This window comes from Lissotriton vulgaris, chromosome 5 (assembly GCF_964263255.1).
Source record: "Lissotriton vulgaris chromosome 5, aLisVul1.2, whole genome shotgun sequence".
NCBI classification, from domain to species: domain Eukaryota; kingdom Metazoa; phylum Chordata; class Amphibia; order Caudata; family Salamandridae; genus Lissotriton; species Lissotriton vulgaris.
In genome coordinates, this window is record NC_141693.1 from 904,627,219 (window position 1) to 904,639,775 (window position 12,557).

The window sequence follows — 12,557 nt, forward strand, 5'->3', positions numbered from 1 at the left end:
TATAGCGCTGGAATCGACTTCCGGAGGAGTATCTCTGCGCTCAATTCACCTAACAGGTAGAAAGCAATGCTCTTAAGATCTAGAGGAGGAGCTACACTTGAAACAAGAAAGTTTTCAACAATTTCCTAAATGCTAGATGATTAGTACAAAGCCTGAGAGTAGCAGGTAGTTTGTTCCAGAGGCAAGGGCCCAAGTAGGAAAGAGCCTTTCCGCCCAGTCTCGCCCTTCTAATTGGGGGGATTTGAAGTAAGGACTGATTACTGGAGCGGAGAGCACGTATTGGGTTGTAAGGAACAAACTTCTCCGACAAATACGTGGGGCCCAAGCTGTGTATACCCTTGTGGATGATACAACAGATTTTGAATTTGACTCGTTGTCGGATCGGTAGCCAATGAAGCTGTTCCAATAGGGGGCGTGAAGGAGATCTAGGCGGGGCATTCAAAACTAACCTTGCGGCGGTGTTTTGAACCACCTGGAGCCTACTAAGTAAACTATTGTTTGCTGATATTAGTAACCCATTACAATAGTCCAGGCGGCTGAGCACCAGGGCCTGAACGAGGGTTTTTCTAGAGGAGTCTGGTAGTAACAGGAACACTCTTCTGAGTAGTCCAATTACGTGAAAGCAGGACCCAGCTGTTTGATTTACGTGCTCTTTTAAGGACAGACCTTGATCCTACCGGACACCCAGCTTTTTCACTACCTGCTTTGGGCTGGGGACTGGGCCCAGGTCTAATGGCCACCAGTCTGGAGTCCACAGTAGTGTGGCCTCCCCAAAGAGTATTACCTCTGTTTTCCCTATGTTGCACTGCAGGAAATTCGAGGCCATCCATTGAGCTACAGCCCTCATACCTTCTGAGAAGGACTGTTTAACTGCCGTAGTCAATGTCTGGAAAGGAAAGAGAAGCTGAGTGTCATCAGCATATGACATAGTAATAAATCCATAAGATCTCATAAGGCTCGCCAGGGGGGCCACGTATATGTTGAAAAGTGTGGGACTCAGAGACGAGCCCTGTGGCACCCCCTTGGTAAGCTCCACAGGTGCAGAATAAAAAGAGCCCATACTAACACTCTGTGTGCGGCCAGATAGAAAACTCCTCATCCAGGACAATGCCAAGTCCCCTACCCCCACCTCCTTCAGACGATTGAGCAGGATGTCGTGGGATATCGTGTTGAAAGCTGCAGACAGGTCCAACAGCACCAGAATCATAGAGTTCTCCTTATCCTGTGACATTCTGATGGTATCGGTCACCGAGAGGAGCGCTGATTCTGTGCTATAGTTGGGCCTGAATCCGGACTGGGAATAATCCAAACCTCCAGTTAGCTCAATAAAGTTCGACATATGAGTGTTAACGTGTTTTTCCGTTATCTTGCTCAGGTATGGGAGGAGTGATATGGGTGATATGGGTCGGAGATTTGATAGTTCAGTCCAAGGGATGGTGGAGTTTTTACGGATGGGTCTCACCAGAGCTATCTCCCGGGATAGAGCCTTTATTAACTTCGGTAAGCGAATCATTCTTCGATGACCAGAGTCTTGTCACAGAAAATATAGGAAAATTCTCGTAAGATATGAGCTAAGAACCATGCTTAGGTAATAAATCTTTCTAAATGGGCTCTTCGTGATCCCAAATTAGGGATATTTTCATTTGAAAAGAGAACCCTCGTTAGGTGGTCCATCTCTTAGGTAAGGAACGGCATCGGTTCAGGTGCAGGAGTGATAATCCCCAGATGTTGGGCTGCAAGGCTCAATGTTTGGCAATTAAGGGCCTTATTTATGAGGCCTTGCGTCAGTTTTGCACTGCCGTTGCATCACTTTTTGTGACGCATCGGTGGCGTAAAACATGCCCCATGTTGCGCCCTATTTACAAAGGGACACATCTAAGCAGATGCGTCACTTTGTAAACCCCTGTGCCACATTATACCTTTGCCAAGTATAATGTATGCAGGGGGGGCATTCCCACGCAAGTAAGCCTCGTAGAAGAGGCGCAGTGAAATCTATGGTATTTTATTTTGTCAATTTTAGGATGCAAATGTGTCAAAACTTTACGCCTGCCTCATGGCAGACGTCAGTTTGACGCAGTGCTATATCCATAGGCCTTCCCCTGCATTGCTGGAGTTGCGTCATGCTTTAGACACAACTCCAACAATGAGTCATTTTTGCTCCAAAAGATACGTCAGTAAAACTGACATATCTGTCATTCCCTGCGACATGATGCGTCATACAGTAAATATGACGCATCCATCATGTAGTAAGGAAGGCGCAATGAAAAGTGACGCATTGCTGTTTTCACGCAGCAGTGCGTCACTTTTCATAAATGAGGCCCTAACTACCTCAAATGTCAAACAAACCCCAGCCGCCTTAAAGAAGTTGGATGAGCCTTTGGGAGTAGAGAGCCCTTCTCCTGCATTCCTTGGTATTCACAGTCCCGGAGAGAAAATAAATCCCATGCAGTGCAGCCCTTGGAAGAGTGCCCTTGTGCAGAAGGTGTTTTTGACAGCATGTGTTAGACCCTGTCATGTTTCGCACGTCCACGATACACAAGCAGCCTGGATACCGTGCTCCTCGCGCATCGGGAAAACAAGAAACTACGTTTCCGGGCAGGCTATGGGGCAGTGACGTGATGGACGCACGGAGCGTGCGCAACACGTAATCAAAAGGAGCCCCGGCAGCCACGGCTTTGCCGATAATTCCTAATCCTGTTCGGAGGACGGTTTGTTTCCGGACGGTAGCGGTAAGAAAGCGGAATTGTACCGCGAATTCCTGTTTCCCTGCGGCACACTGTGTTGTAACAGTGCTATCCACGCTGGTGGCGTGGAACCTTGTTTTATTTCTCGATTTCTTCTTGGCTGAGGGGGAATCAATGGCGCTGTATCGCAACTTGTGAGACACTGTATTACGCGCATCAGAGCAACGCTGGGAAAAGGGGCATCTTGTTGATTATTGGGTTTTTCCTCTCGGATGAGGGGGAAAGAAGAGAACCTTTGTGTGCAATTATCAGTGTTACAAGTCCGGGGAATCGAGGCTGAACCTCGGTGAAACTTTGTGCTGTGTATTTATAGTGCTCCTCAGTGCAGGGTGTGATATTGAACACCCACATTTCACAGACACTCTTTTACGTGAAACAGAACAGAGGACCCATTCCATTCCTGCTTCTATATTATTTGATGTCATACCACAACATTTGTTTTTCCTTTCTTCTTACTCAGGAGACACAAGAGGAGTACATATTCAGAGGGATTCAGCATACCCATTGAGGAATGTTTATTACTTGTTTTAGGTAGGTGTGTCAATACTCCCTTTACATAGTACAACCCTCATAGGTTAAGGTTTTCACGAAGTGTCTCTTTGTCTGGTTATTTCACAGTTGGGTAGAGTGCCTGGTACCGGATCACTGACATAATATAGAATGACAAAATATAGACTTACCAAAATATAGTCACCAAAATATAGAATGCCAAAATATCGAATTCCTATCTACAAACAGGTAAGTACAAAAATATTGAATCCAAAATATAGTCTGTAAAAAATATAGTTAGTCAAAATATCGAATTTTTTTAATTAATGAAATAATAAATATAACTAACTAAAACATACTTAAAAATACTCAAATAACCTTAAAATTAAGATATAATTAATTTAAGTTATTAATAAAAATGTACAATATTTTACCGTAGGATAGCAGGAGGGTAACATTTAATATTACCACTCCAGTGAGTGCAACAGTAGGGAAAGCATTGGATAGCGTAGGGGTAAAAAATACTATTCCCACTCCAGTGAGTGCAACAGTAGGGAAAGCGTTGGATAGCGTAGCGGTAAAAAATACTATTCCCACTCCAGAGAGTGCAACAGTAGGGAAAGCGTTGGATAGCGTAGGGGTAAAAATGACTATTCCCACTCAAGAGAGTGCAACAGTAGGGAAAGCGTTGGATAGCGTAGCGGTAAAAAATACTATTCCCACTCCAGAGAGTGCAACAGTAGGGAAAGCGTTGGATAGCGTAGGGGTAAAAATGACTATTCCCACTCAAGAGAGTGCAACAGTAGGGAAAGCGTTGGATAGCGTAGGGGTAAAAAATACTATTCCCACTCCAGTGAGTGCAACAGTAGGGAAAGCGTTGGATAGCGTAAGGGTAAAAATTACTAATCCCACTCCAGAGAGTGCAACAGTAGGGAAAGCGTTGGATAGCGTAGGGGTAAAAAACTACTATTCCCACTCCAGTGAGTGCAACAGTAGGGAAAGCGTTGGATATCATAAGGGTAAAAATTACTATTCCCACTCCAGAGAGTGCAACAGTAGGGAAAGCGTTGGATAGCGGGAGGGTTAAAATTACTATTCCAACTCCAGAGCGTGCAACAGTAGGGAAAGCATTGGATAGCGTAGGGTAAAAATTACTGTTTCCACTCCAGAGAGTACAACAGTAGGGAAAGCATTGGATAGCGTAGGGGTAAAAATTACTATTCCCACTCCAGAGAGTGCAACAGTAGGGAAAGCGTTGGATAGCGTAGGGGTAAAACATACTATTCCCACTCCAGAGAGTTCAGCAGTAGGGAAAGCGTTGGATAGCGGGAGTGTAAAAATTACTATTCCCACTCCAGATAGTGCAACAGTAGGGAAAGCTTTGGATAGCGTAGGGGTAAAAATTACTATTCCCACTCCAGAGAGTGCAACAGTAGGGAAAGCGTTGGATAGCGTAGGGGTAAAAAATACTATTCCCACTCCAGAAAGTGCACCAGTAGGGAAAGTGTTGGATAGCGGGAGGGTGAAAATTACTATTCCCACTCCAGTGAGTTTAACAGTAGGGAAAGTAATGATTTAATATATTATTAAAAATAAATTAAATATCAATCCCAATAAAACATTAATTGAAATTAATAACCAATTTAATATTATGTAATAATTAATTAGAAATACAACTACATATTAGTTATTAGAAATTAATAACCTATTCATAATTATTTAACAACTAATTAATTTTCAATAACAAACATTAATTAATAATACAAATTAATACCAATTAAAAATTAACAGTAAATTAATTATCAAAAAGTGTTTTTAACATGTAATTAATTACAATTACATTACTTCCCACCCTATTCCGCTATAAACCCACATCCCACTACAGAAAATACATTAATACAATTATCATAATTATCAAATATTCAATTAATACAAAATAATTACCAATTAATAAAAATGAATTGCCAATTAATAGAAATTAATTACCAATTAAAAATTAATTAACAATAAATTTAAAATCATTACCAATTAATGAAAAAAATTATTTACTTAATTACAATTAAATTACTTCCCACCCTATTCCCCTATAAACCCACAACCCGCTACAGAAAATAAATTTAGAAAATTAACAATTAATCAATTAATACAAATTAATTGCCAATTAAAAAATAACAATTAATTCAAAATGAATACCAATAAATACATAAAAATATTTAATTAATTACAATTAAATTACTTCCCACCCTATTCCCCTATAAACCCACAACCCGCTACAGAACTAAAAAGCAAAATTTATTTAAAAATTAATAATAATTGCTAAAAATTAATATTTAATTTAATATAATTAAATTACTTCCCACCCTATTCCCCTATAAACCCACAACCCGCTACAGAATTAAACTATGCAAAAATTAAATAACATAAAATTCATTACTTAAAATACATTAAACATACATTACAAAAATTAATATACACTTTTCACACATATACTAACATACAAAACACTTTTAAAAAATTGATATTATTAAAAAAACGATATATTTAATGCCTATATTGTATACTTCGATATTTTGACTTCTATATTTTGAAAATCGATATTACTTACCTTAAAATCGATATTTTTAAACACTATATTGTGTCCATTCGATATTTTGTCCATTCTATATTTTTACTTCGATATTATGTCCATTCTATATTTTGGAATCGATATTATGACTGTTTACCCCTGGTACCACCTCACGTCGTGTCTTCTTGAGAAGCAACCATTTGTATTTTCCTTTACAGGTACGAGAGTGGTACTGTAAAGTCCTTCTGTTGTTACTGGGTCAGCGAGAGAAGTGGGTGGGTTAGATTCACAAAACAGGGAGGGTCTTCTAAACGGGTTGTTCATTGTCGTTACAGGTCTCCCTCCCTGCCGTCCCCTTCCTTTCCCTCCCCGGTTGAACTTCGTCTGTGTTATCTGATTCAGACTCTGAGGTCGTTTATAGGCATAGCAACACAGCCCCGAAGAGGCCAGAAAGCAGAGCATGATAGACCCCTCCTCCCTGTGTTCAGACACTGGAGTAGCAGCTCCCACAGATTAATCTTCACCTCTGTTCTCCGCTCCACGTTTATTCCACCTTAATCCCCCCTGATCAGCATCTGAGCAGATTAGCCTCTGGATGGTTCCTGGGAACTTTTCTCTGTTGTTTAATTATGTCCTGTGGGTGTTATGCTGGTTTGGAAAGTTGGGAGGGAGGAGACTGCCAGAAGACGTGGACCTTTCAGACAGTTCCTGGGCACTCATCTGCACCATGGGAAGCTTCAGCATCTCCACCGTGGACTACCTACAGGCGGTGGAGATCCACCACTGGTACAAGAAGTTCATGACAGAGTGTCCTTCGGGGCAGCAGACAATCCATAAATTCAAGCAATTCTTTGGCCTCCGGGGGCTCAGTGGGAAAGCCAACAAATGTTCTGGACCTTTGAAATGAATAAGGTAGGGGTTGCTGCACTCTGCAAATTCCGCTTGTGCTCTTCCCCTCATGGCACGAGTGCGAATTTTTTTCAACAGTGCTCACCTTATAGGGATTTATAGAACCTTGCATAGAATGGAAAAAGTAGAACTGCAAGTCCCAACATTCTTAGTGCTGTTATCAATCGCCATGATTGCAGGGCAGGAAGCTACAGCTAGGCCCTGCTCCACACTTCAGTGTGGAAAATGTGTTTGTACTTAGCCCACTCTAGGCATGGCTCGGTTCAGATACACCCCTGCAAAAAAAATATATATGTATGAAAAGTGTGCAGCAAAAGAAAGCAACAATTGTTTTCAATTAGAAAGAGACGTTCGTCTGGAACAGTGGCCAAGTTGGATGGCACCTGTAAACCGCTGTCTTTAGAAGGCATGCAACACTTCACGCATATTTCTTTTCAGTCTTTTTGCCAGGGTGTCTGCAAGACCCTGCCTCCTTGAACCCCTGCAGCTGTTCCCTTGTGGTGTAAAAAGTCACCTGCACTGTACTGGTGGTATAATGTAAATTGAAGGGACCGCCTGCAGAAATCTGCAAGGGGCCCCTGAGACTGCAGTGTCTTGTATAGGCCTGAGGCTGACCTTGGACCCTGAACGGTGGCCCTCCCCCTGCTCCTTTGCGGCTGTAGGGCCCCCGTTACTCTCCAGGACTGCACATTTATACAGCATGGCGAGCTGACTGTGTTCACTGTTGCTGGGAACGTGCTTCACGTGTACAGCGTCCTGCTGCACTGGATGACATGTTGGCAGGCAGTGCTTTAACAAGGAGGGGGAGAGGTGTTTGGGGGATAGAGCAGGCTTCCTCGGCATAAGTGGAAAAGAGCTAGGCTCGTGTGGAGTACAAGACCACCCCCACCATGTCCCCATCGCTATCAAATCCTAAAGCCTGATGAATGCAGGGACATCATAAAGCAACACACACACAAACAAATAAAATATAATCAATGCAATGCAACTCACACATGCCCGCTTGAAATGACTTGCTTTTGGTGGAATGTGGGGGAATATCGGCGTTATCATTGCCAAAAGAAAACAAGCCCAATCCCCTCAAATGAAACCCAAAACCAAACCACTATTCTACTAAGAGAGAGCCCCAACTGACAGTCGACATTCAAAAATTACCAAAAGAGTAAAAATGGCTAGAAGCTCGGGAACCATGTTTCAGCCTGCACTGCAATACCTTTGTAGTGCAGGACACAAGTAACTAAAAAATGCAGTCGCAAAACACGCAAATGAGAGGGACACATGCTGCATTAACATTCAAGCATAGGCACACAGTAACAGAGTAGGAAACCAAAAAGAAATATTCCCCCAAAGAGCAGATCAACAGCCACAGTGTAATGATACCATACTTAGTCCCTGCTGCCTGGGAGGTACGGAAAAGAAAAAGGAGGGACAATGAGGCAGGACTGACCACTAGCAAGCAAGGATTTTTGAAGGAACGGACAGAGACAAATGAACAGCAAAGGTAAGCAATGGGTGAAGTTGGAACGCCACAAAGCATATACCTCAGGTCGCTAAGCGACAGCGCAAGCACTGTCTACGCTTGACCTAAAAAGGACCCCTGTGAAATGCCAACCAACTATAGACCCAAAAGTCTCCTCAACAGATCACAAAAGCTATTTGACAGGGTCATCCTTGGCATACTACTGGAATGGCTGACAGAAAATGATTTAATTCCCCGCTACAGGCATGCTTTAGGGAAGCCACAAGCACAATTGACCAGATGTTGCAACTCCTGATGTTGTACTGGAAGGTGGTCATTCTCGGGAGTGGTCGCCTGTATGTCCACATTTGAATTTGTCCCTATGCCAACCCTCTCGCGGGTACTGCAAGAGTTGGCGGTACCCAGCTGTTTATGAGATATCATCTTGAGGTTGCACACCAACAACTATGCGCAGATCAGGTGTGGTCAGGCTGGCGAGTTGATAAACCCATTCACTGTAAATAGAGGGCTAAGGCCAGGGCCGGACTGGCCATAGTGGGCACTGGGCAATACCCCGGTGCGCCGCACAGGTGGAGGGCGGTTTTGGGCCCCTGGGAGCCATTTTTGTTACAGGGCCATTTTTTGCGGCCCTGTACCAAAATCGGCCCCGGCAAAGAGCTCGGCGGCACCTCGAACCCCCACCTCCCCCGAGTGGGGAGTGTGGGGGCGGCCGAGCACTTTGCCAGGGCCGGTTGTGGTTCCCAGTCCGGCCCTGGGTAAGGCAAGGGTGCATACTTGCTCCAACATTAGTTTCACTCTATATCAACTGCCTTATAAATATTTTAGGCCAGAGTGACAACAATGCCACCAGGTTGGCAAACATGAGGATCCCTGCCCTCATGTTTGCCAACGACACCCTCCTACTATCTAAGTCACCCATGGGTCTGCAAAAACTCCTGGTCTGTTTCGAGTACTTCTGCAAGGTGAGGGGCCTCGAAATAAATTTGTGCAAGACTAAGTATATAATTTTGAACCCAGGGCATTAGACTAGGGCCAATCCGACATTAGCAGGAACTCCATTTGAGAGAGAGCATACTATTACATATTTGGGTATCCCATTAACTAAATATCTGGGGTAGCATGCACACATTATACAGCTAAAGGTATAGCAAGTTGTGGGAGGCATAATTAAGCTGTCACAGAGCTCACAGTTTCGAACTGCACAGCCAACCCTGCAGCTATACCAACACCAAGCCCTAGAGACAGCTTCCAGTGGTGCAGAACTGTGGGGTCATTTGGATGTTTCCACATTAGATGTAGTGGAAATCGATTCATGCATCAGTTAATAAGCGTTCCCATAAGCACTCCCTTACTCCTTCTCAGACCTGATCTCAAGTTGAGAGCCCTATCAGATAAAGCTAGCCTATGCCCTACTCTTTATTAGAGGAGGATCTGGGCTACCCCAGAGCTCCACTCGTACCGGATAGGCCTAGAAGAAATATTCAGTCTTTTGGGCTCCCGCAATATACCTTGGATCAAGTACATGGAAGCCACCCTACAAGAGTTCGGGATGACGATTCTGTGGAGCTCTCGGGGTGAGGCCGGGGCAATCTACAAGAACAACATTAAATTAGCCTACTGGTAGCACAGAGACTCTTCACTATACTCACTATACTCTCAGGCAAGCCAAAGCCATTTTACCAATGCCTTCCTCTCAGACACCTTTATTAGAGAAGACTTCCTGGAGAAGATAGAGGCTCTCCCAGATAGGTGTCTGTAATTGTTATTTTATTATGGGACCCTACCCCTCCATACGTTCACTGCTAAGTGGGCAAACAATTCCCAGGGCTGACGATTGGTGGTGTCCGGCCTGTGGTGTCCCCAAGGAAACCGTAGAACATGCAATGTTTTCTGCCCAGTCTGAACAATGAGCAGGCACTGTTGGATACTTCCATTCTGTCCGAACCTTGGGCATTCGAGAGTATAAAGTTGCCCTAAGGACATTAAGAACAGATCCCAGTAAGACACTGATTTACGCACTTGTCCCTCACTTTATGGCTATGTGGAGAATTAGGGCAAAATGATGTTCCTCTTCTGAGAAGCAACCCAATGCCTTTATGCTGACATGTGACACATAATGAAAATATTATGCTGAACTATCCCGAGCCTGAGTCTGGATGTTTCTTGTTATGTTGTGTGTGCGCTTTTGGATGTAAGGCCCCAGGTGGCCCTAAGCTGATTCTCAGGGCCCACGTTGGATACTACTGATACATGACCAGGTTTTGGTCACACCTGCTACATCCCTCTTGACCCCAGTCTGTAGTAAAATTTAATCGGCTTTTAACCCGCGCAAACATTCCGCCCCAGTGCGGACGTTCGATTGCGCTAACAGGATTCGGACGTCCAACGGTCGTGCGCAGCACTAGCGAGGTAGTGCACGCGACGACCGTTGGACGTTCGAAGCACTGAACGGGTTAATAATTGATAGAAGAAATAGATACTCCACATTTCTTCCCATGGGCTTTATGTCTGTTAAAGCAAGTATGGTTGCATGCATTCAGACCAGCCAAAAGACTCCTTCTATTCATTGACCTTCCTTCCTGTCTTTTTCTTTTTTATTCCTATTTTCCACATTTCTGTTTTATTTTATTTTGTGATCCAGCTTTCTCCATCCTTTTATTTTTATTTTATGATGTTGTTACTTTCTTTTTCCTAATACTCTCCTTTCTTTTTCTCACTTTCTATCCTTCTATTTCTCCCATTCTTGTTCTTTTCTTTCTTCCTTTGTTTCTATGTTTTGCTTTCTTTCTTTCTTTCTTTCTTTCTTTCTTTCTTTCTTTCTTTCTTTCATTCTTTCTTTCTTTCTTTCTTTCTTTGTTCCTAGTCTCCTTCTTTCAATCATGCTTCCATTCTTTCTGACCAATTTTATTTTTCTTGTTCTGTAGCTCCATTAGCCTATCACTTATTTTTTTCACTGCTATCCGTTCTTTCTGTCAAGTGTTGGGCCTCTTTGGCATCCTTTTGCCCCACCCCACAGTTATGTTATGTATCCTCCTTTCTGCAATATTTATTAGCTTCTATCCTGTGAGCTGCAAATCTAAGATAAAAGACAATATTGGGCAATACACAACAAATTATTCTGACCTGCGTTGGAGCTGGTATTGAGGGTACTTCACTATGTCATTGCCAATTAAATATGCAGATGTATAATTTGTAAATGCAATCTAGTATAAGGCATTTGAGGCAACCTTTCTTTAACTGTCTTTAATAAACAGATGTGTCTTTTTGCCTTGATGGACGTGGAAAAAAGGAACTGTGTTTGCTGACCTCTGGAAAGCTTTGGTATTCTCTGTGCTGGGCTGTAGATGACACAGGAGTTCCATTGGCTCCCGCGCCACATCAGATCAAAGGTTCTTCTTACAGGTAAGTGTTTTAGGCTTGTGGGTGGATAGGGATAGTTGTGGTTAAACCGTGAATAAAATTGGAGATTTAAGCATGTTAATAAATATGGCAGTACTGCGTGCCTTTAACAGCGTTCAGGAAAACCTTTTCCTTATCTTACTGTGCACCAAATAGCCTCTGATTTTGCTTAACTGAGACTCTAACCTCTACAAGTAGGATGTGCCACTGTCAAAGAAACCGGTTAGTAAACAAAGGTGGACTTCTTGACCATAAACATGGAGGAAGAAAAAATTCAGATTTTTCTTGCATCCTGTTTTAGACTTTTACTTTTCCTGAAAGCTTTAGGAAGCACTGTCGGCTTATCTTCTTCCTTGCCTTCTGCTTCCCCTTGTTCTCCTCCTTCTTTGAATAGCAGGTCTACTTGGACAAGTTGGGTTCAACTGAAGGTGATAGCCCTACACAGCAAAGGTCATGCTCATAACCATTACAGTAATGCAGAGTGGCCTGGGGGCATACGCAGGCCGCCTAAAGACTGGTAGCATTAGCAGATCTCTCAAGTTACCCAGGCGTGTATGTGAGTAGCTCATCAAGAGTTTTTTGTTTGTGTTCTGGAACTTGAAGTCCTATTTATCTCAATATACATCCTGACTTTACTATCAGAATGCAAATAAAAACCCTGAACTGAATTATCTACTCAAATTTGGACCTGGGATTTTATTGTGTGGTACTAGTAAACATATCCTTCCAAATCCACTCACTGAAGGGATAAAGAACCTCAAGTGTAGATAAAAAGGATATTGAAAGTTTTTTCGGTGTTTCCTTGTGAAGCCTGCAACATCATGCCTATGTACTCTCAGAAATCACCTCATAGACTTGCATTAGCCTTATAACGTGCAATTTTGGAAACTTTAGCTCATATATTATTTTAATTCTGTCCGGGCAAAATGTATTGTATGCTGGCTTAATCTTGTGCAATTTCCGCCATTTC

The 12,557-nt window shown here is 42.9% G+C and overlaps 1 protein-coding gene across 1 annotated transcript in view; it reads left to right on the forward strand.

Annotated features, from left to right (window-relative positions):
• The window catches only part of CC2D2B (coiled-coil and C2 domain containing 2B), a 1,912,120-nt gene that overhangs the window by 1,119,057 nt on the left and 780,506 nt on the right, over positions 1-12,557 (forward strand). The window contains exon 22 of the mRNA XM_086919535.1: positions 11,443-11,590. Within this exon, the coding sequence (XP_086775661.1) occupies positions 11,443-11,590 (148 nt within the window). The remainder of the gene's footprint in view (positions 1-11,442; positions 11,591-12,557) is intronic.